The sequence below is a fragment of the Mixophyes fleayi genome, chromosome 3, assembly GCF_038048845.1.
Source record: "Mixophyes fleayi isolate aMixFle1 chromosome 3, aMixFle1.hap1, whole genome shotgun sequence".
NCBI classification, from domain to species: domain Eukaryota; kingdom Metazoa; phylum Chordata; class Amphibia; order Anura; family Limnodynastidae; genus Mixophyes; species Mixophyes fleayi.
Genome location: NC_134404.1, coordinates 264,871,490 through 264,895,733, shown reverse-complemented (window position 1 = coordinate 264,895,733; position 24,244 = coordinate 264,871,490). Strand labels below are relative to the sequence as shown.

Sequence of the window (24,244 nt, the reverse complement as noted above, 5' to 3'; positions counted from 1 at the left end):
CTAAGAAAGAGTTTTGCATCACCAGAGAAATGGGAATTAAATCCAGATGGCTTCAATCCAATCATTCACAGCCACAAATAGATCTTATACTCTACTCAGTAATGTAGGAAACCTAGTTACTCTGGCTGCAGTCTCATACTTGGAGCCACAGCATACATCTTTTTTTCTGGTAGCCATAATGCCAAAGGTACTAAAGGATATTTGAAGAGACAGAGCATCAGTACTGGCAATAATGCCTAAGTGGGCAAGAAGGTCCAGTTTTCAAAATGAGAATAAAAACTCATAGTATATAGAGGACTCAAATACCAAGACCTCATAAGGCTTAAATGCTCATAAGCTGAAAATGTAAGCCTACAACTACAAGTCCTTTTATCTGGCCTAATAGAGACTCCTCTTCCTTCAAGAACAACTTCTATTGTTATTTCAGAGTCAGGCACATCTTGAGTTGGTATAATAACAGATATCATTTACCTCCAGATCCTCCACTATTAGTAATTTGAGTATTTCTCCAAAAATGTTTTGCCAAATGACTAAAACCCAAAAGTTTCAGCTCTCTATAGATTTACAGCACAAATTTGTCAAATCAACCACTAATTAAGAGATACATGAAAGCAGTCAAAAATATCAGGAAGACAATAAAACCATAATAAAGCCACATTTACTTATGTGGCATCAAAACTTGGTTCATAAACAGTTAAAAGACATTTTACCGAAACTCATCCAAGAAAACCCTATTAAGAGAGTTGGAGAATCACAGACCTTAGCATACAGAGAACCAGAACTCACAATATTCTCAGATGACTTTGTATTAATTTCAAAAGAAACATTAATTAAGAATGAATTCTTCACAATCCTCATGATGACGCTCAAAAGAAACTTCAGAAGCTGTATGTGATAGTGACATTATACACCTTGATACTGTAGGACTAAAGCTTTCAGAAGTTTCTGAAAATTTGTTTGTCCAATATTAAGAAAAAAAAATCAGTTTCTATGGTTTTGGAAAGATGGTATATCTACAGTTAACATCATTTTGAGGATTTCCAGATAAAAAAGTCTTTAGCTTTTTTATAATCTAGGTTCATATTACTAGATAAAAGGCTGCATTGTGGTCAGACCTGCCTTAACTTCATTTGACCAAATTTGCAGAGCAACATCCTGGTTAACTACTTGTACCTTCATTATACACTACTGTAGAGAGTGAACCAATTGGCCTCCCAAGACTCAGCCTTCATTTTTTGCTCATACCTGATTCTGTAACAAATGACACGAAGGGGCTCACAGGTCCAAAGCCATGTGGATTTTTTGCCTGGATTTTGAAGTAATATCTTGAAAGAAAGAAAAGGAAAATTTGGAATATTCTGTAAAGTTTTGCAACACTTAATACAATAGGGTAAATCATTTGGATTAAATATATTATGTGATATAATGCAGAAAGAGTGGCTTAAAATATGGCAATTTAAAAAATTAAACTTGTAAAACATATTTGAATAGCAAATGAATAGAATTATCCAAAATACTGAAGTTTCTTCACACACTAATGGTAATAAGGTAAATAGAAGCAAATTTGGTGACTGAAAATATAAAATGACCAAAATTCTCAGGAAGAAAAAAAAGAACATGGGCCTCAGACAATGAGGTAATGTATCAAACCAGCAAAAAAGGGAAACGTGGAGGAGGTGCCCATAGCAACCAATCAGATTCTAGCTATCATTTTATAGCATGTACTAGATAAATGATAGCTTAATCTGATTGGTTGCTAAAGACAACACCTCTACTTTTTCATTTTCAATGGTTTCTTATATTTACACCAATGAAATGAAAATCACATCAAACTTGTATCCACAGTGAGGGTTTTTTTCAATAATGTGGGCAACTTTCAAGCTTTTTTATGCTCCTACCTTCTCCCATTTGCTCATACATAGCCCATACATCAGAGAGAAAATACTGTGGTGAGAGAGGCTAATATGTTGTTTCCTCATTTAATTTGGCCACCCACATGAATGCATTAGTGAATGAATTAAACAAGTCATATCTTGTAGCCTCATCACAACACAATTATACCCAGGCATGCTTTTTTACAATGGTCCTGCAGCCTTGGCAGTGCCACATCTTTCCGCACAGAAGGCCATTCATTTCTGTGTTTTATTGTATGACATAACCTGGATCTGTTTATGCTAGAAAATCACCCAGAGTTCCACCAGACACTGCAAAATATAAAACAGTTTTAGGGTCTTTAAAGCTGTAAATTAGTTATACTAAGGCTATTGTCCCTTGTCAAGCACTGTGGTGGTGCCCTCACCCTATACAAGTATCCCAAACACAAACCATGTGCTTTATTCTCCAGGCCAATCAGCCAGGGTAATTCAGTGGCATCTAAGTGTCACAGGAACCTGAATGAATGGTGACACAATTTGTTATGTACTTCTCCATACCAACATTTATTGCTGACCCATAGATTATTGTGATTTGGTGATTAACTAAAATCAGTCAAGGTATAGATTAGTTCCAATTCTTTAAAATCCAATAAAAACTGTATGTCACTCATTAGGTATGTCACACATTAGGTATGTCACTCATTAGGTATGTCACGCATTAGGTATGTCACGCATTAGGTATGTCACTCATTAGGTATGTCACTCATTAGGTATGTCATGCATTAGGTATGTCACACATTAGGTATGTCACTCATTAGGTATGTCACACATTAGGTATGTCACTCATTAGGTATGTCACGCATTAGGTATGTCACTCATTAGGTATGTCACTCATTAGGTATGTCACGCATTAGGTATGTCATGCATTAGGTATGTCACGCATTAGGTATGTCACGCATTAGGTATATCACGCATTAGGCATGTCACACATTAGGTATGTCACGCATTAGGTATGTCACTCATTAGGTATGTCACTCATTAGGTATGTCACGCATTAGGTATGTCACTCATTAGGTATATCACGCATTAGTTCACATAATGTGCGCTCTTGATAGTAGCAGATATTCATGAGGAGGAAACCACAGCTTTATGCTTTTTGAGAGCGGGGCTCAATAAAACACTTGGAGATGGGCAAGCCTTACCGCTCAGTGCTTCTGGCACTGGTAATGGGAAAGGGCAATGTCTCATTGTCATGTAAACCACAACACAAATGTATATATTTGAGCAGTGAAAGAAAATTAAATGAAAAGGTAGTCAGAAGTTGGAAAGGTTTGTCTCTGTCCAATATTAAACTAAATAGCAAAATCTAAATACAATCCAGGAACTGGAATAGGAGTGGCGTCACAATCTTTAAACAGGTCACACAGAAAATGGTAAAACAATCAAGATACCCAATAATGTGCTGAAAAACAGTCAAATGTCTTATAGCTGCTTTCATGGCAACCCTCCAAGACAGATGGGTTTAAGATTGGTGTTAAGTCCAAATCTGTTAAACAGCCTCTTATAATATTCCAACTCTCTCAGATTATTAGGCACATTCTGTCATCTCAGTCTATTATTCCTCAAACTGGAGATGTTCCATTTGGATGATGCGTTTACATGAAGTCACTTCAACTGTCGGCATTTTATTAGAAATGGGCCAGTTAACTTACTTCTTTGAAAGAAGTGAATTAATCATCTTCATCAATCTTATCTCTTTTCAATTCATTGACAGAGAGATGGAAACATATAGCAGACCGCTAAAAAATGACACCTCTGTGATGTCATTTTCACTGTATGAAGGGAAGCTGGTATCTTTTTCTGTTAGTACTAGATTTGGGGCTTTTGGATAACAGGATCATTGTGCCAAGAGTAATTGACAAAATATTTAGACATTGTTTTTTTTTCATTTAAGACAGATGTCCACAATATGAGTTACCCAGTCCCTCTGCTTATTTCTCCTGTTGTTCAATGCTCACAGCTGCAGCACACCACATTTATTCTAGGCTCTGTTCATACTCTATACAGTATGAATTAAGTCACAGCACATCTAGTAGAAATTGTATGACCCAGCTTTCAACCCGATGTGCTGAAAGATCTAACATAAATGTTGGCATATGCGTTAACACAAGAGTAGAGATGTTGGACTAGGCCCAACTTCCCTTTTACCCTCCAAAACACACACACACTTTACTAGCATAATCATTGCTACAATTTAATGCTATATTGACTCTGTAAACAATTATGTTTTATAATGTTTAATATTTTTCCATCCTCCAAGCCAGAATTAAAAATACTCTAAATGTACAGAAATTATTAATCCCACTGCAACCTGGGAAACATGTTTTTTACAGTGCCAGTGACAGCTGACTGCAGTCTTTTTGTATTAGGAAAGTATACAACGTGGCAGTGGCTAGCCAGAAGGCATTTCATTGCTTTGGTAACAGTTTTATCTCCATTTAAAGTGGAAATACAAAAAAATACGACAAGATATGTGACTTTATTTATATGCTTATGATTCTTCTATCACAATTTTCTATGACATAGTCTACAAATGTAATATAGCTATGGGTTCTCTACATATTTTTGTAGATTATCTGCCTGACTTAATTGCAGTCTAGCAAAATATAATGCTTGGCAAAGACAGTTAAGAATATATCAGACATGTCCTATACAGAGGGGAGTTATACTTTTAATTGTGACCAGACCAGTGTTGCTGGGAGGGGGTTTTCTGGGAATAGAAATTACATTTATTTGAAATTCTCTAACTACATGAGAAGATTAATACTGAAGTAGGTCCCTGTATTGCAATATTAAAATTAGAAAGTATGGTTTGCATTCCCCTACTCTACACGGGAGAGCGCACCTATAAAGATATTAGTGAAACTGGGCCAAGAAAAAGAGGGGCATACATGATTTAATGGAGGGCTTTGCCTTAACAATTTAATGTTTACATTGTATACAGGCATAGCATATATATAATACAAACAGACATAAAAATACCAAAAACGTATACAGTTTACAGCAGGCCTGTCCAACCTGCGGCCCTCCAGATGTTTGTGAAACTACAAGTCCCAGAATGCCCTTCCAGCTATCAACAGGTTGTCTACTGGCAAAGCATGCTGGGGCTTGTAGTTTCACAACACCTGGAGGGCCGCAGGTTGGACAGGCCTGGTTTACAGCATCAATACATCTTGCCCTAACATAGTTTACAACTCAAGGGTCCACTATATAAATTCCTGAAAGAATGGTTTGGCTATGTATCACCACCTGCTGGCAACAAGGACACTTTCTTTAAACCTCAACTTCTTAAGCAATTTGAAGCACGATTAAAAACCTTTAAAACCAGACTCCCTAAGTCACCCATAGCAAAAAAACAGAATGATGGTTATGTTTAAAAACTAATGGCAAAAAAACCTACCCAACAAATATGTACGCATACATCCTTTACGCAGCCGTATCTTACTCTTGTGATGCTTCTGCTTAGAAGAGGCGTAATGAAGGAGACTCAGGGCGAGCAAGCATGGGCAAAGTACAGTAATAATTGTGCCACATTTAAAGGGAGAACCATCGGCAGATACGCCAGTCAGGAGGAGCATCATCATTTAAAATAAATAAATAAATAAAGATTTTTTTTCTAAAAGGCTTGTCATTTTCATCACAGATCCTGGCAAGTCAGCGTAGTCCATGTGTTTTTATTTAATTAAATTCCCATTGTTTTACAAGCTGGAATACTGAAGAGAATCCCTCCATGGATTTAGGTGTGCAATAAATTGGCAAATGAGGGTGTGATGGGGTTTGTTTATCTTAATAAAATGTTTCTTAACAGTATATGTGGGGGGGTTTCTGTGGCACAATAGGTCACCTATGCAAGAATAGAAAAAACTAGCGCACCAAATACTGTATAGACATTAAGTCTGTGAACTTCCTTTCGTATAGCGAATTGCAACAATTTTTTTTGTAAATATTCTAGAGAGGTGCTTCCACTTAATTGATAGTTACAAAGAGATGCATAATTTATTTAGTGTAGTACACTCACATCCAGTTAATTTATGTAGCGTTTCTAACATGACTAATTTCCTCAAAGTAAAACTTTAAAAGTAGAGATGCTCAGGCTCAGTTCCCTGAGAACCGAACACACCCGAACTTAGCAGATCCGAGTGCTCAGTACTTTTGCCCTCGGAATTGAAGACGAGCCAAAATGTCATCGCTACGTTTTCAGATCTTGCGAGTTTTGGATTCTATAAGTACCGCCCTCCATGGTGATCCAGCGCCATTTCACAGAGGGACACAGAAGGGGTAGCACAGTTCTTGGCAGTCTCTAGTGCAGTTGGGCAGCATCATAGGTAGAATAGAAAGAGGAAGGGTAACAGTGTTCTTCAAAGTCTCCAGTGACATTCAGGAGAGCTCCATTGCTCCATTGCTAATTGTCATTGCTGAAATACACATAATAGGACTGGCAGTCTTGGTCTAAATCTGCAGTCAAATTGTATGGTGTTATATAGGTAACACACAAACAGGAGAGTTCCATTGCTCCATTGCTAATTGTCATTGCTGAAATACAAATAATAGGGCTGGCAGTGTTGTTCTTCATATGCAGTCACATTGTACTGTGTTATCAGCATGGATTTCAGCAGTACACAGAAGACCAGGAGCACCAAGCAGCTGCTGGCACCAGTCATGATGAGAGTAATCCCTCTACTTCATCTGCTAAAGCTTATGTTAAAGTGCATAGTGTTTTTAAGTCAGGGAAACAAAAAAAACGTTTTGTAATCCAGGCAAAGTTATCTGCAGAAAAAAATAAAATTGGCAACATGCCATTTTACACACGCAGTGGCAAGGAAAGAATGATACCTTTGTCTTTCTCTATGAGTGCTAGTTCTGCAACTGTCAGTGAGGCATCTTCTTGTAAGGTCAGTCATGACCAAGCAAGACCGTGTCATTCGGACTCCAAAAGTGTTGTCCAAATACTTTTACGTGTAAAAGCCGAGCTGGAAGAAAACAGTAAGGCATTAGAGGAAAATGTATGTTCAGATTCAGAAATTACACAAATCCCTGAGGAGAGTCTATCCACGGGTGCTAGGTGTAATCCTGACCTTCCTGATAGTGTACCCATAAAGAAGGCCCCTTTCAGCATTTCTACAGATGTGTGTATGAACAGCCCAAGTGTAGACGGTGATACACAAATTGAGGAAGTCACTTTGGAATTGCAACAGGATGAGGGGGATATTTGTGTAGCTGACGTGGGCTCTAATGAGGAGGTTGGTAAAGACGATGTTGTTTGTGTAAGTCCTGCACCAGTGAAAGCAGTTCTTGCACATGCTAAGAATAAGGCCATTGTCATGCCTAGGATAAGACCAAACAATCCACCTCTTATGTGTGAAATTATTTTTACCCAAATCCTGACAACAGTTGTCTAGCCATTTGTAGCGTTTGTAAAGCCACAGTCAATAGAGGTAGAGACCTTAACCATCTAGGAATCTCATCCATGTTACGCCATTTGAAGCGAGTTCATGGCAAGCTGTTGGGAAAATTGGAAACTTATGCTAAAAAATAAACAACAAGCAGTCCATCATTAGCTAGGTCCCTTCTCTCAGCTAGATCCCGACACCTGAAATCTACACCCACCACACCGTCCTCATCAATATCCTCAGTAGTGATTGGAGTTAGTCCTGCATCCAAGTTGCTAAGGCTAGATGACTCCTCCACTATCCTGGATTCCTCAGAAGAATTCTTGAGCATTAGTACCACTGCTTCTGCTGCTGCTGCTGGGGGTGAATCTTCATCCCAGAAGCAGACCAAAAAGAAGGCTACTAGTAGTTTACAACAATTGACTGCTAAACAATCCTTTGCACGAGGAAGCAAGTATGAAAGCTGTCACCCAGTCGCAAAGCGGATCACAGATGCCATGGCGACTATCCTAGTATTAGATCTGCGTCCAAAATCAACTATTAATGCTGCTGGTTTTAGACACTTAATTGAGGTCTTATGTCCCCGTTACCAAATTCCATCACAATACCATTTCACTATAAAAGCTATTCCTCACCTCCACCAGAAGGTTCGTAAAAATTTAATTATTGGGCTACAAAATGCCATTCCACCCACTGTACACTTAACCACTGATATGTGGACAAGTGGAACTGAGCAAACTAAAGATTATATGACTGTGACAGTCCACTTTGTTGGTGATTCGCCTTCACCAGCATGAACATCACAAATACGTCACATTTTTCAGAGTCAAGTTACTCTGTGTATCACCGGCTTCACTAACAGGTATACAGCTGACAATCTGTTACAATAACTAATAAATAATAATTGCAACATGGCTTATCCCGCTTGGACTCTCCTCAGGATATGTCATTTCTGATAACGCCACCAATACTGTGAGAGCATTACAGCTGGGTAAATTCCATCACATTCTCTGTTTTGCTCACACAATAAACTTGGTGGTGCAGAGTTTTTTAAAAAATGACAGGCATGTGCTGTCTGTGGCCCGTAAAATATCTGGACATTTCCGGCATTCGGCAACAGCATGTAGGAGATTGCAGCAGCTACAAGAGCAATTTAATTTGCCCTGCCACCAACTGAAGTAAGAGGTGGTGACAATGTGGAATTCCACCCTGTATATGCTTCTGCAAATGGAGGAACAGCAAAAAGCCATCCACGCTTATTCCACAAGCCACAACATTGAGAAAGGAGGGGAAATGTATTTTACTCAAGCGCAGTGGAGAATACTTTCTGAGTTGTGCAAGGTGCTGAAACCATTCAAAGTAGTCACCTGTGAAGTGAGTTCAGACACTGTTAGCTTGAGTCAAGTGGTTCCCTTAATTAGACTTTTGTAAAAGCAGCTTGAGAAACTGAAGGAGGAGATTAAACAAAGCAATTACGCTAAGTATGTGGACTTGTGGATCAAGCAGTTTATTCGCTTGGCAAGGATTCAAAAGTTTTCAAAATCTTGAAATCGGATCTCTACATTTTGGCGACTGTGCTTGATCCTAGGTTTAAGAGCTATGTCTTCTCTTTGTTTCCAACTGACCCAGATCTGAATAGATGCAAGGAGCTCCTGGTGAGCAAGATGACAGCTCAAGTGTTACGTGACAGGACAGCGTCTCCTCCTTCAGTTTCTCACTCAACTGCCGCTAGGAAAAATCTTAGATTTCCCAAGAGACCCAGGGATGATGCAGATGACTCAGCACAACATTCTGACATCTGGTCTGGTCTAAAAGAACTGACCAAAAAACATGACGCCTCTGCCGTAACTCCACCTGATCCTACTATCAACATCCAAAGGATGGTGAAGGATTATTTTAACGACAGCATAGAAATAGACACATCAGACTGTCCCTTTACATACTGGGAGGAAAAAGGGAATTTGGAGACCCATGTACCAACTCGCTTTGCACTGCCTAAGCTGCTCACCCTCCAGTGTGTACTCGGAAAGAGTTTTCAGCCCAGCCAGGAACCTGGTCAGCGATCGGCATAGGAGACTACTTCCTCAAAATGTGGAAAAGTTGATGCTCATAAAAATGAACTTCAATTTCCACCAGGAAGGCCTTTCCCACCAATTACATCAAAATACTGATACTTCTGTAATGTTGTATTCCAGAGGTGATGAATTAATAATGTGTGAAGATGATGTACAAACTGATGAGGGTGAGGATGAGGCTGAGGATGATGACAGCAACATCTTGCCACAGTAGAGTTCATTGACAGCACTGTTACCTTAGGTGCCTTATGGCCATCGTTAGCTTGTTTTGTGGGGGCCCAAGCAAACCAAGCACATCAGCCTCAAAAGTGGCACTCCTTGATGCTGTAGTGCTTGGTTTGTTAAAGTGTGCATGTCCTTTTTAAGATCCAACATAAAAGTGGGTGGGAGGGCCCAAGGACAATTCCATCTTGCACCACTTTAAATTTCAGCTACCGCTGTGTGCCAATGTTACCTACATGTGCTATATACTGTTGTACGCATTGCAAAAATCTTAGACACCCATTGATGATGCAGATGACTCAGCACAACATTTTGACATCTGTTATTGTCTATTGTTAAAGAATTGACCAAAATTAGTGACACCTCTGCTGTAACTGCACCTGATCCTACTATCAACTATCAACATCCAAAGAATGGTGGAGGATTATTTTAAAAAAAAATTAAATGGTATAAAGACAACAGTTTTATTAACAAAGAACAACGTTGCTTGCAGAAGTAATGTAAGCATGGATGTCTAATCAGACGTGTATATGTATTACCTTCCACTTTGCTGCTGTTTCATCAGTATTGCACAAAGTGTTTGTAAGCTGCACTCTACGTCAAAGGTACCTAACTCTATTATAATTTTTTGTGAATTGGGGCTGATTCGAAGCTCACTGATGAACTTGCATTTTCTGTGAATTACAATGGCTCTTTTTAGTGCATTGTCTGGCACCCTGGATTGGTCTGGGCCTGATAAAAGCACGCATCCTGGGGGGATTAGCGCTCGTCACCATGTATTAGCTGTAGAATTGCTGCAGCTATCCAAGGAATAGGTAGAGCGATCAAATGAACCATAACTGATTTCATGATCCAAGGACAACTCCATCTTGCACCACTTTTCTTTTCTGCCACTAATGTGTGGCTATGTTTCCTAGATGTGCTATGAACTGCCGTTTGTTTGTGACATTGCTCTGTCGCTTAGCATCCAGCCAGGTCATTGCAATCTTTGTTTGAAATTGTATGAAAATAATATTGCAAATGACTTGAAATTAGTGTTATTGAGGTTAAAAATAATGTAGGGAAAAAAAAGAGCAAAATTATGTGATTTTAGCAAAAAAAAAAAATCGGGATCCAAAACCAAGACACGCAAGGACGGTTTTGCCAAAACCAAAACAAGAAGATAATCCAGATCCAAAACCAAAACCAGAACACGCGGGTCAGTGAACATCTCTAGTTAAAAGACAAAACTTTATTGTTAATTCATTAAACCATTTTTGGATAAAAAGACTGTGATATGTTAAATATCCTGGTGCTAAGTGAAAAGTGAAATACTAATAGTGAAAATTAAAAACCTGCTGAGGGTAAAGAATATTCAAATATTATAATGATAGTCCTAATTTCTGTATAATTAGGACGCAAACAGAATGTGTCAGCCTTGTATTTCTTGTATCAACGTATACTTAATTCTAACGAATAAGTAACGAGTGTCTATGTATTATAACTTTATTGCATTCAGTTCTTCATATACTTATATAGACATTTGCAAATTGTACTACAATGTAATGAAGGGGGTTGAAACCCTTCTTTTGATTGATATGTTGTTGCAATTAATTATAAAGCATGGGTTTTTATAGATTAAGTCAACATGTAAAATACAACTCATTTTGCTTAAGTGAACTAGTAGGAGGAAAAAGTAAAACCACAACATATCCATTGACCCTAGCTCATATCAATAGTACTAGGACATCCAGGCTTCTTGCCAGGTGCTGGAAATCACTGTGCTTCAATTGTAAATCCATCATTAAGGGTAAATTAGTAACTCACGCTAATGATGGTACTACTTTTAAGGTCCATGGATTCCTTACAAATTCCTTACAAATTAGGGTGAGTGAGTCCTGATCAAGTATCCTTCTGGTTTAGTTTATGCCGGACAGATAGATGGCCATAAGATCTAAACCTGACTTTCTAAACATAAAAGTAAGATTATAAATTACAATTCTGAATTAATTGATGCCTCCAGTTAATATGAATCTTTCTGGCTAAACAATAGTTTGATTTTAAGCATTCAGTGTCTCAATTATGCTGACAGTTTATAGAAATAATATAGATACCGGGGGTGGGCGAGGGGGCGGGGGGGGAATGTACTCCTCCTTAGATATGAAGCCAAATGGATTTATATATTAGGTACAATGTCTCCTAGAGGGTTAAATCGAATATTTGATTTGAGCTGCTTCTTTTAATTATCATGCGAAATATAGGGACTACAGTAATAAGATTATTGTCTAACATGCTGGTAGATGTTTCATTGTATGGTATGCAGTATATTTAAATCACCTAGTTCCTGGATTTTATAATATTTTAAATGAAAAAAATCTATATCTGAACTACTGACTGTGAGAAGAAAATTTCTCATAACTGTTAGATTACTACCTTTCCCCTACATGTGTCTATGTGTGCTTATTACATCTGGCACACACGCTGTTACCTAATGTAAAGCAGGGGCGCACGCAGGGGGGTTTCTGGGAAACCCCTCCCCTCCGTTAAAAAAGTATACAGCACCGCCGCGGACGCTTCTTTGACAGCGCCGCGGCTGCTGTATAGTACAGTGCTGCCGAAACTGAGCTGCTGCGCATGCGCGGCAGCTCTCTCGCTTTTTTTTTTTTTTGGGGGGGGGGTGGAGTGGAAATCCTCCGTGCGCCCCTGTAAAGCATACTTGTTTTTAAATACTTTTAATTTCACAGGTCTGCAAATGAAGTAAAGCATAATCATTGTTACCAACTAATGAATGTTAATGCTAAAGTTCTAAATTTACATGCAAAATCCTACGTGATATAGTTGTTTAAGTAGATGGTAATGTACAATATAATTTTGTGTATTTAATTGTATATGCTTTTGTTTGTAATTCTTCCAAATTTTGAGTATTTGGTTCATATATTTTGATTGGTTCCTAATAAGTTTGTGATGCCATTTAATTGTTAGATTTATCTATAAAAAGTTTTTGTAAAATGTAACTGCTAACACCTAATGAAGGGGTCACCCCCTCAAAACAGTCTGATGTCTCACTTGCCTCACAGTAAATATGCTCAAAATTAAAGCATGGGGCACTTTACTTATCAGGTAAGGATTCTTTCAGCAAATTAAAAGCATTGGTGGTCTTTTGGACAGTGCAAACATAAATCCCCAAGTGGAGCATCAGGTTAGAGTGCTCACACAAATAAGATTTCCGATAAAGCCTTGCCGAGACACAACTAGGCATTTATGATGATCTTAGGGATATCATCAGTATTATTACAGGAGAACTCACTCAATTCTATATGAATATGTGTTCTTATAACTCTTTTATATAAATAGAATTATTGGATGTATTTTATTAGAGAAATCTAATGTCAGAATATGTTACCGCAACTGAAAATAAATGAGTTACAAAAAATCATTATAAACTTTCCTGCTCTACTTGATAAAATAAGTTACTTCTAACCTATGTACTTGTGAACTGGATATTTCAGCCAACATGTACATGCCATCTATTGATAGTGTCATCTACAATCAGTTACATGGGACTATTTATTGTATCTCTGGCACATTTGCATTGGCTATTTCACATTACATCTGCTGATATCATGGTGGGCTCTGCCAAGTCTAACTTTTTTTAACTATGAACCTTTATTTATGACCTATAACCAGGCTTTATATGATAATTCAACTTGTTAGAACAATATCACATCTATACTCACCAGTAGGACCAATATCTCTCCAGAGATACCAATTTCTAAGTAAGCCTTCCAACATCTGTTATTTGTGCTTTAGGTAATTCTTTAAATTGTTTCAGAACCGTGTAGATTCTGGGATGCACTGAATATTTTAAAACCTTTTAGCAGACATGACTGAACTTCCTGTAACCTTGTTCTGCTATTAGATTTTTATTGTTGAAAGCAGGTGACAGTGATGATGATACAATGTCTTCCCTAACATATGAATGTGTAATATCTCATGAGAAAATATATATACTGCAGGATTGTCTCAAGGCGCACAAAACAGACAGAGGGCCAAGGTAAGTGTGGGAATATGTGATATATGATGAAACCCCTTTAATATCCATTAATCCCCTGCAATCCCTATCCACATATATTTTACCCAGCTATTATACAAACAGTTCCAGTCTGGTTGTTATTGCACTCGCTATAACTTATTTTACACCAAGTGGAGTTTCCCGATTATCTAGTGCACAGATGTCTCACAGAGCTATCCCAACTGCACACAACAGCATTATTTCCTACTATTGAAACAGATAGTAAGTTTTAAATCTTTTAAATGGTAGAGATTTACTGTACCTTACACAATCTAAAGAAATTTACTTTGGATTCAGAATAATTCCACTTTTAGTTGTATTAATGTGCTGCAACCCAGACATCTGTTTTCATTGTCTAAGTTGCACTAGGTTGATCAGAATTAATTGCTGATTGAGATAAATATCCCAGCTTTGTATCATTGTTCCTGGGATAGTTAACACTAAATGCTTCCAAAGGAATATAAGTAATAAACATGTGTTCATATAACTCTTTTATGCAAATGGAATTATAGGTTGTTTTGTGTGTGCTAAATCTAATGTCTGAAGAGCGTCACTGTTTTCTGTTTCCAATTAGGTACTTCTAGTACAGTCTAAGCTGCTATAAAAATTTACTCTGCTGCAAACGGAAAAACATGAAACTTAAACAAAAGAAGCACATGCAAAACAGGAGGAAATATGGAAAAGTAAAATAATGCTAATTTAGCAAACTATGTACAATATTTCATTTTTTTGTTAGTGTTTTTGTTAGTGTTAAAGAGTAGGGGTTAAATTTATCAAGCTGCGGGTTTAAAAAAGAAGGGATGTGGCCTATAGCAACCAGTCAGATCCTAGCTTTCATTTTGTAGAATGTAGTAAATAAATGTATGTATACATATATATATAATTATGTATATATATATATATATATATATATATATATATATATATATATATATATACACATACATATATTTATATATATTTATATGTATATATATATATATATATATATATATATATATATATATATATATATATATATTTATATATATATATTTATTTAAATAAAACCATCCATACACTATATGGTTCATTTGATCAGAAAATCTATTAAACATCCAGATTTGTGAACATTTTCATAACACATATACGAGGCTGGACTAGATAGGTCTAATCTTTCTGGAGTTGAGAAGAACAGCACAATTACAGTGAAAGGTTGGACCTACCACCTCCACATCAACAGTCTACTTTAGTTTCAATTTCCTCTGATAAATTCTAATTTGAATTTAACTGTTCAGAATAATCTTCATTTCAGCCAATGATAGGGCTTCCATAAATTTCTCATTTCCACTAATCAGGAGAGGGCTGGCAAATTTTAGCCTGGGGGGGGGGGCAATACTCAACCCAGCGGCCTATTAGGAACATTTTAAAGGAAGAAAAATGCAAGTGACCCAGCACAAGGTAGCCCATTATAGGACTGGCCCTCCTGCCTCCCAGCCCAGCTAGTCCCTGCCACTAATGCTGTTAATGAAGTTGCACAGTCAGTCTGAGCTATAGGTAAAATAGATAAGGCCTTATTTAGAGTTAGGAGCGAATCCAGCTAGAAGATACCATTTTGTACCTTGGCAAATCCATGTTGCACTATGGGGGCAATGGTTAAAACTATATGTTTGTACATATTGAGCATTAGAAGCGTTACAGCGCAACTCTAAATTTCAGTGTAAAAATAAAGCTGCCCAGTATTTGTGCGCTACCATATGCAGAAGCAGTCCAAAAAATTGCATTTACATCACTTTGATTTGCTCCTATCTCTAAATGAACTTGTTAAACACAACTGGGGGGGAAGAGGGGCGGTAAAAGCCAGAGGAGTTTAGGAGTCAAACTAATAAAACTTAGTGTGTCGGTCAAATTCAAAGAAAGCAACTACACCTAAAACCCTTATTCATTCAGCAATTAGGATGTAAATGCAACACTGCATAGTGTATATGTCTGCACTTAGTGCTTAGACCAATAAAAGTTTGACCAGTGGATAAAATACAAACAGGTTATAGTCTTATACATACTGAACACGTTAACTTCTATCATACCACCTCTCATGGTTCCACTATTGCAGACCGTTCTCTTTACCATTTGCAACAAATCAGATCAAAAGGTTCTGAAAAAGCATTTTTTTAAATGTGGTGTTAACCATAAATCAATCAGGACAGAGTTGTGCGAGAACAACAGGGTCATACCTCGTGTTTGGTTTCAAGTTTTCAATAGGGAAATTGGTGCCTCCTGCATTCCGTGTTGACCACTTATTCCGTAAAAAGTCATCATAAGATGCACTGTAAACCAGGTATCCTATCACAACCAACACAAAAAAAGATAAGTTTACATTTTTCAGTTATTGGACCATTCAATTATTTTTCAGTTGATGTTATTAGGTGAAAAAAGTTAACTCAAGGTAGCAACAATTTAGAAGATGCAGTTTGAAGAAATTGCATATGATAGTAAACCACACAAAATTTAATGTTGTATATGGAAATTATCATGTAGTAGCATTAAAATTTAAAAGTATGTATAGCTATGGCTGATTATGATCAAGTTTGGAATGGTCGGGCAAGACAAGTTTAGGATGGTCGGGGAGGACAATTCATTGACCCCCAATCCATTCAATTTGCAGTGAACACACGCAAATGAAGCATTACGTATGACAGAAATGATGTTGCAATGCAAGTGCTCCAGACTGCAAGTGCAAATGCTACTGGGAACTCATGGTTTCAGTTCCTATACTAGTTTACATGCATTTTAGACACTAGTAAATGCATGTATTTTGACGCGAGTAGGTAAGGGGATTTGATATGTAAGAAAAGCGTAGAGGTGCTTAATGCCTTTGAAGCTTTCCTAAAACAATGCAAAGGGAATATATAAAATAACTAACTACAAGACCATAGTCCAAGTTGAAGAGCAGAAAGATCAAGCAACAATATTTCTTCAAAAACAGTTCAATGTTGCTCAAATGTGATTGTTTCATTATGTGTATGTAATGATAATTTATCAAATCATTTGGATTTGATGATGCTAAGTACAGAAAGGTTGTGCATAAAACCTTCTAATATGTTTTAGTCACTTAAAATTGCATTCTGATAATCAATTAAGAGATTCATACATAATTTAAACCAATACTAGCCAAAGTTATTATCAACTACACTCAGCATGTTTGAGTGTTATTTGGAAGTTATTGCTTTTCAAGCATACTACACTGTGACCTTCATTTATACTGGTAAATCCATTGTCAGACTCCTTCCCCGCACATTCAGGAAGTGCCTTGGATGGATTCCTTTTTCTGCCGGGCAACCGCGCCCCGTTGCCTAGCAATGGGACGCTTCTTTTCTCCAAAATCCAGACAGCGGCCGGCGCATTCGCAGACCTCCCGTGTCTTCCTTGCCAGGCAACAGGACGCTCTTCACTTCCTCCTGTCGGCGGTCAGCTAATCCTGAACGTCGATCCCACTGCCACGAATCAGGAAACATGATGTATTATTTTAGGGATTCGCTGGCACCATTTGGGCGCCAGAGTATCAAGATCCCCTTATGCTCCAGCACTTCAGTCTGATTCCCAGCACCCTGATTGTCTCCTTGGTTACTGACCCGGCTTTACTAACCCTGCTCCTGAATTCTCCTTCTGGCTTATTTGAATTTCCTGGCTTGACCTCTGACTCCCTGACTCTCCCTCACCCTCTGCTTCACTGGTGGCTACCTGGGAGGGTGCGTCTCTGCAGCAAACTCCCTTGCGGGGGTCCCTGGCGAAGACCAGAGGCGCAATAGGCTCCGCACCTTCTAGACTAGCAGTGTCAATATCAGCAGGTAGGCATCAGTTCAAGTAGATTCGTGACAGTATACTTTGTCCATGTCTACTGAAGGATCTAGTGTACCGTCTGTTCGTGATTTGCTACTACATGGCTCACAGGGTAGAGAAACAAGAATATGAAAAGGCCCACCTGCTTCAATGCATCCAGGGAGTCGCCACTAGACTGGAGTCGGCTGTGGTCGTCTCAGGCTGTGGCCGTCACTATCTCCATGGTTACCGTACCTTTTTCCACCCCTGCAGCAGTCTCCACTTCATCGCTATACCTCCCATCACCGGAAAAGTTTGACGGAGATCCTAAGAAGTGTCTGGGTTTTTTGAATCTATGTCTGATTCTCTTTGAGTGTAACGCTGGATCCTTCCCTTCTGAATGGGTCAAGGTAACATTTATCATTTCCTTGCTCTCTGGGCAGGCGTTGGCTTGGGCCTCTCCCTTATGGGAATGGAACGATCCCCTCCGGCAGAACGGCTCATCGTTCATCGAAGCTTTCCACAAGATATTTGATGAGCCCGGGCAGGTCTCCTCTGCAGCCTCCAGCCTCTTGAATTTGCACCAAGGCTCTCAGACTGCAGGCCAGTATACAGTGCAGTTTCGTACTCTAACATCAGAGTTGTAGTAGAATACCGAAGCATTAGTGGCAACCTTTTGGCAAGGCCTGGCAGATTGTGTGAAGGATGAGTTGAGCTTCCTGTGGGTCTGGATTCCCTTATTTACCCGTGCAACAGGATTGGCCTACGGTTTCGGGAACGATCACACAAAATGTCCTTCGCCAAACACTTAACTCCACACCTTGTCCCCTGCTTCCAAAAACCCAGTTCCTCCCGATGAACCTATGCAGATAAGTCGATCTCGTCCCTCCCCTGAAGAAATAGAGAGACGTTTCGAGCAAAATCTCTAAAATCTCTGTCCTTACTGTGGGGAACCCAGCCATATGTTATCTACCTGCACTAAGAGCCCGGGAAATGCCTCCTCCTAGCCGGTGACAGAGAGGCCAATCAAGGGGGAGTCAAATGTACTTCTCCATACACCTCTGTTAGTCCAGACTTCTTGATGTCCATCTCTCTGGATACTCCTGTCGGTCCCCTTGTAACGTCTGTCTTTGTGGACTCCGGCTCTGCAGGAAATTTCATCTCCGCCACTTTGGCTAGGCAACTTTATATACCTACCCGAATTTTGCCTCAGCCATTGTTCCTTACTGCCAGGGATGGGCATCAAGTTACCAACGGTAGGGGTGTTACATATGGAGTCTATTGAGTTTCTGGTTCTTCCCCAATCCATCAATTCTGTCATTCTGGTTCTTGCGTGGCTCCGACTCCATGCACCTCAATTCAACTAGAGTTCCCCCAAGTTATCTCTTGGGGATCTCAGTGTTTTAAGAAACGTCTCTCTAGTATCAAATCAGGAAAATCCTCCATTTCTTTCTGTTTCTCCTCCTCTCAGCTGGAGCTCCCAGCTCCTTAAGCCACCTTCCAGGATGCCTTCTGCAAGGTTGCATCTGAAATTCTTCCTCCACATCACCCTTGGGATTTCCCTATTGATTTATTACCTGATAAACCTAATCCTAGGGTCAATATTTACCCCCTCTTGCTCCCTGAAAATCAGGCAATGTCTCGATACATTGCTGCAAATCTCCAACGAGGCTTTATGAGAAAATCTTCTTCCCCGGCAGGCTCCGGTTTCTTTTTTGTTAAAGAAGGATGAGTCTTTGCGCTCTTGTATTGACTGGCAGTTGAAGGCTGTGAGGTAATGAGGTGACTGCGGACTATCAAACATATACTTTTTATAGCCCTCTGGTTTCCCAATATTTGTCAGTCATATTTAAGCTTGTGTATATTCTGTTTTGAAGTAACTTGCAGCCTGTATAGTTAGCATGCAGACCAGGCCATTGTTTCAGTCTAGGCAAAAAGGGTTATTGTCCACCAGTCCTGTATGAATGTATATTACACCAGGGGGGTTACTGCCTTCCTTTAGCTGTGAGTCTGTGTGTGCTAGCATAAAAAAAGGCCCAGAGACAGAGCTCTATGTTTAATGGCAGAGGACTGCATTGTGTATTTAAATGTAAAGGTGTCTGGATACTGATCTCTGTTTAAACAAACTTTCCTGTATAGCCACATAACAATATCTGTTCCTAATTAAATCAGGAATGATTCATCTGCGATCCCCTGGGCGGTATGTTTACCTGTGAAAAGGTAGAGAAAGGAAAGGACCAATCAGGCTGGTCCTGGAATTACCGATGAGGACATTTCTGGGTTTAAAAGAAAGTTCTAGAGGACAACAAATTGGCATTCACTTAAGAGTGATAGCTGAGGTCAGGCTGGCGTTGAGATGTATTAAGCTCTGCCCCTGACAGGAAAGGGACAATCAGTCCCTTGAGTACTGCCGTGCCCTGATCTACCTCTCCAGGTCTTGGAGAGCTGTGTGTCCGCCGAAAGCGGAGTGACAGTGACATAAGACCACTACATTTGCTGGTAGTCTTAAAGGAGAGAGGCAGCAGTCCCTGAAAGTAACAAGGATATGGGTGAGGTGTTTTCATTATACCCTGTATGTTGTCTGTGCCAGACTGTAGTGTAGTGATATTTGTTGCAAGTTATTATTATTTACATCTGTTGTTGCTGTTTTGTGCTACCATTTTGTTAAATAAACTTATTTATGTTATTTTCGGATATTTGCCTGGGTGATGTTAAACCTTGGATAGGTACCGGGTAGGCCAGCTGTGCGGCACAGAAGGTTACATTAAACCCTGTATCCTCACAAAGGCCATAACCATCAAGAACAGGTATACCCTTCCACTCATCCCTGAGTTGTTTGATATGATTAGCGGCTCCAAAATCTTCTCCAAACTGGACCAACGGGGAGCTTATAATCTAATCCGTATCTGGAAGGGAGACGAATGGAAGACTGCCTTTAGTACCCACGAAGGACACTTTGAGTATTTTGTTATACCTTTTGGGCTTTGTAATGCTCTAGCTGTGTTTCAGTCCTTCATCAACAAAGTTTTCCAGGATCTTCTCTACAGTTTAGTTGTAATATACTTGGACAATATTCTGATCTTCTCTCCTGACCTCCCTTCACATCGTTCTCATGTGAGAGAAGTTCTCTCCCACCTCTGATCTTGAGGTTTCCCGGAATCCGTTCTTGGGGTACATTGTCTCTAGCTCACAGTTGCAGATGGATCCTGAAAAACTGTCTGTAATCATCAATTGGCCTCGACTTTTGGAATTGAAAGCGGTGCAACATTTCATTGGGTTTGCCAATTACTATAAGCAATTTATCAAGCAATTCTCCACTTTAATAGCTCCAATTACAGCGATTACCAGAAAATCATCCAATCCCAGAAAATGGACCCCTGAGGCCATCTAGGCATTCGATTCTCTGAAAATTGCACCTGTCCTGCTCCAGCCTCACCAAGATAGACCTTTTTCCTAGAAGTAGACACTTCTTCTTTCGGGGTAGGAGCAGTGCTTTTGCTGGAATCTCTCTTGGTGTCTTTTGTCCCTGTGGATTTTTCTCCAGGAAGTTTTCCCCTCCAGAACATAACTATGGCATAGGGGATAAAGAATTACTTGCTATTAAGTCCGCTTTAGAAGAGTGGCACCACTTCCTGGAGGGAGCCATCCACCCAATCACACTATTTACAGATCACAATAACCTTATTTACCTCCGGGATGCCTACTATTTGAACCCTCGTCAAGCCCAATGGTCTTCGTTCTTCAACTTGAGACACACTTACTGTTGCGGGGTCCAGAGTTTCCGAGCAGATGACTTATCCCGATCCTTCATTGAATTTGATTTGCTTCCTGTTTCCAAACCTCAACGGATTCTCACACCTTCCAGCATCATCGCCCTCACTAGATCCTCTCCCAGGACTCCCCCAGCTGGCTGTTCGTACATTGATCCACACCTCCGCATGAAGGCACTTTGCTGGGCTCACTCTTCTAAATTTGCAGGTCATGCCAGGTTCAAGAAGACCCGTGCATTACTGTCCCAGTGTTATTGGTGGCTGACTCTTCGGGCTGATGTCCACGAATGTGTCACACCTTGTGTGGTCTGTGCCCAGAGCAAGACTCCAGACATCGTCCGGCAGGAGTGCTCTCACCTCTGCCAGTCCCAAAACGTCCTTGGGTTAGATTTCATCACTGACTTACCTCCCAGAAATGGATTAGATTCAATTTGGATGGTCGTTGATAGATTTTCGAAGGTGGCTCATTTCATTCCATTAAAGGGTCTTCCTTCTGCCTGAAGTGTTTATCAAGGAAGTCTTCTGCCTCCACGGATGTTCACAAGAGATAAAATCTGATTGTGGAGTTCAATTTGTATCTCGATCAGCTGGAGAGCTTTCTGTAAGCTTTTGGGAGTCGGGTTGAAGTTTTCCTCAGGCTACCATCCCCAAACCAACGGTAAAACGAGCGAGTAAATCAGAATCTTGAGGTATTTCTCCTCCAACAATCAATCAGAATGGACCCTGCTCCTGGATTCTCCTTCTGGCTTATTTGGATCTCCTGGCTTGACCTCTGACTCCCTCACTCTGCTATTGCCTGTTCACTTGGTATCCTATATGCCTGTACGGTTCTGACCCCGGATTGTATGACCACGCCTGTTCACCCTCTGCAGCAAACTCTAAACTCCCTTGCTAGGGTCCCTGGCAAAGACCAGAGACACGTTTAGACTCCGCTCCTTCAAGATTAACAGTGTCAATACCAGCAGGTAGGCCTCAGTTCAAGTAGATTCATGACACCATGTTTTGACCTCTTATTAGGTTTAAAGTTAAACATTATATGAATATTCAGGGGCATTTGCTAAAAGCAGTGCAACCACATCCAAGTTGAAATGCCATGATTGCCCAAGATGTGTATGCTAAGATGAAGTCTACTATTACATAAAGGCATAAGATTTGAAAGAAGCAAATGCATTTTGTTCCCTTTGCTTTCACTAGTTGTTTAATATTATACTTAGGAGGAAAGAGCAGTGGTGTAAATTTTATACTAGTCTAAAGTTACCTAGTAAAGGGATGAGCAAGTGGGACAGATGTAGGAATCACTTCAACATAACACTGCTTAGAGGCCAGCAGTATACCATCTGTACCCTGATGTTACATTAAATACTGTATATTTGCTCGAGTTCCATATGGACAAATATGTCTACATATTACATTTACCCCTAAGTCACATTTTTGACAGTACAGACCCAATGTCCCCGCAATTTGGAAGACATAACATCACAATAGTAAGAAAGTAAGAATAGCATGATTAAGTCCATAAGCTTCATGCATCTGGAAAGTATTATGTAACACTTCTCTTGAGTTTTATACATAGATACAGAGGTGATCCTTCATGATTTAGGATTGAAAGTAAACTGACAGAAGTGATGACTTTTCGTATCCTTTATAACAAAGTCCAAACTTTGAAAGACCTTCTGAAGATTATCTTGTGCCTGTGATTTATGAAAGGTTACTTCCGATACTTTGATATGGATGAAACAGGAATATGAACCAAACAACATGAAACAAGGATACCAGCATATTATCTGGTTATATGTTTGAACTGCATGTCAGTCCACTTGTCCTTTTAATATGTACTCCTAATGCTTTGCACTGCATATCTTTTTTAACAGCACATTTACCTTTCTATTGTAGTCAATGAAAATGTCTTATTTATAGCATTCCTTATCAACACCTGTTTGAAATATCAGTTGCTACAAGAAATATATTCACACCATCAAGAACATAATGTACAACACTGTACTACGCAATGTTAATTCAATGTGCTGAGTGCTATTTTTCCTTTGGCATACAGTAGAGAAAATTCGGTAACAGAGCCATCAGTATGTCCATTTCAGTCACATTTGTCCTGCATTATGTAAAGAAGCTCATATGCATATCAGTGCTTTTTCATGCAGCATTGCTACTGCACTGGCATGAGCCAATTACAGCTCCTTGGTCTACAGACAGCATAACATTATGTGACGCGGGCATAGGAAAACCCTGTGCACTAGCGCTAAACACAAATAAGAGTGAAAGCATTTCCAAAAACAACATTTCTGGGAGAACACCCAGTCTCGAGTACCCATAACAGGAATTAACAAGTCACTTTACTAGACTTTTTGAAAAATCATGTACAATCAAAGGCCCATAGCAATATGAATTTATTTATTTTTATTTTAAAAAAAGTTTCCACAATGTTGCCTATTTGTAATATGCTATGCTATATTTATAGTGCACGTACACATACTAATTAAATTAATTTCACTATAAAATTAAAACTCTTATAATATACTGAAACAAAAGCTTATTTTCAAGTTAAAATGCATGCAGACACCCGGCTTAATACTAAGGCATAAGATGTAAACCATCTGTCTATAGTTTATTGGGTGCATAGAATCTATTCTCAATACATAGTTATGTTTAAGTAAACCCGAATATCCTCAGATGTATATCCAAGTAGAGAAATATTTTCATACATAGCAAACCAGCTATGTAACTAATAGTATATTATATACATCTCAAATTTACTTATGTAAATGTTACAAAATGTTCTTTGGTAAGTTAGTTTTGGAGCAACCTGTGTTAACTATATTTCCTCCCCAACCAATGTACTATCCCAAGTAACAGACATGTGCTTCACATCTGGATCAGTTCCAGCTTCCATCTGCCGTAGCTGGATGCAGACTCCATCCAACTGTGACCCAGTAACATCAACACAGATGCCTGAACAGGTTTTTTTTCGCTATGCATTTTGCTCTGTGGT

The 24,244-nt window shown here is 39.2% G+C and overlaps 1 protein-coding gene across 1 annotated transcript in view; it reads right to left on the bottom strand.

Moving 5' to 3' along the window:
• The window catches only part of FNDC1 (fibronectin type III domain containing 1), a 134,761-nt gene that overhangs the window by 12,251 nt on the left and 98,266 nt on the right, over window positions 1-24,244 (bottom strand). The window contains exons 15-16 of the mRNA XM_075203560.1: window positions 15,886-15,994; window positions 1,246-1,325 (exon numbers count right to left, since the gene is read on the bottom strand). Coding sequence (XP_075059661.1) covers window positions 1,246-1,325; window positions 15,886-15,994 — 189 coding nt within the window. The remainder of the gene's footprint in view (window positions 1-1,245; window positions 1,326-15,885; window positions 15,995-24,244) is intronic.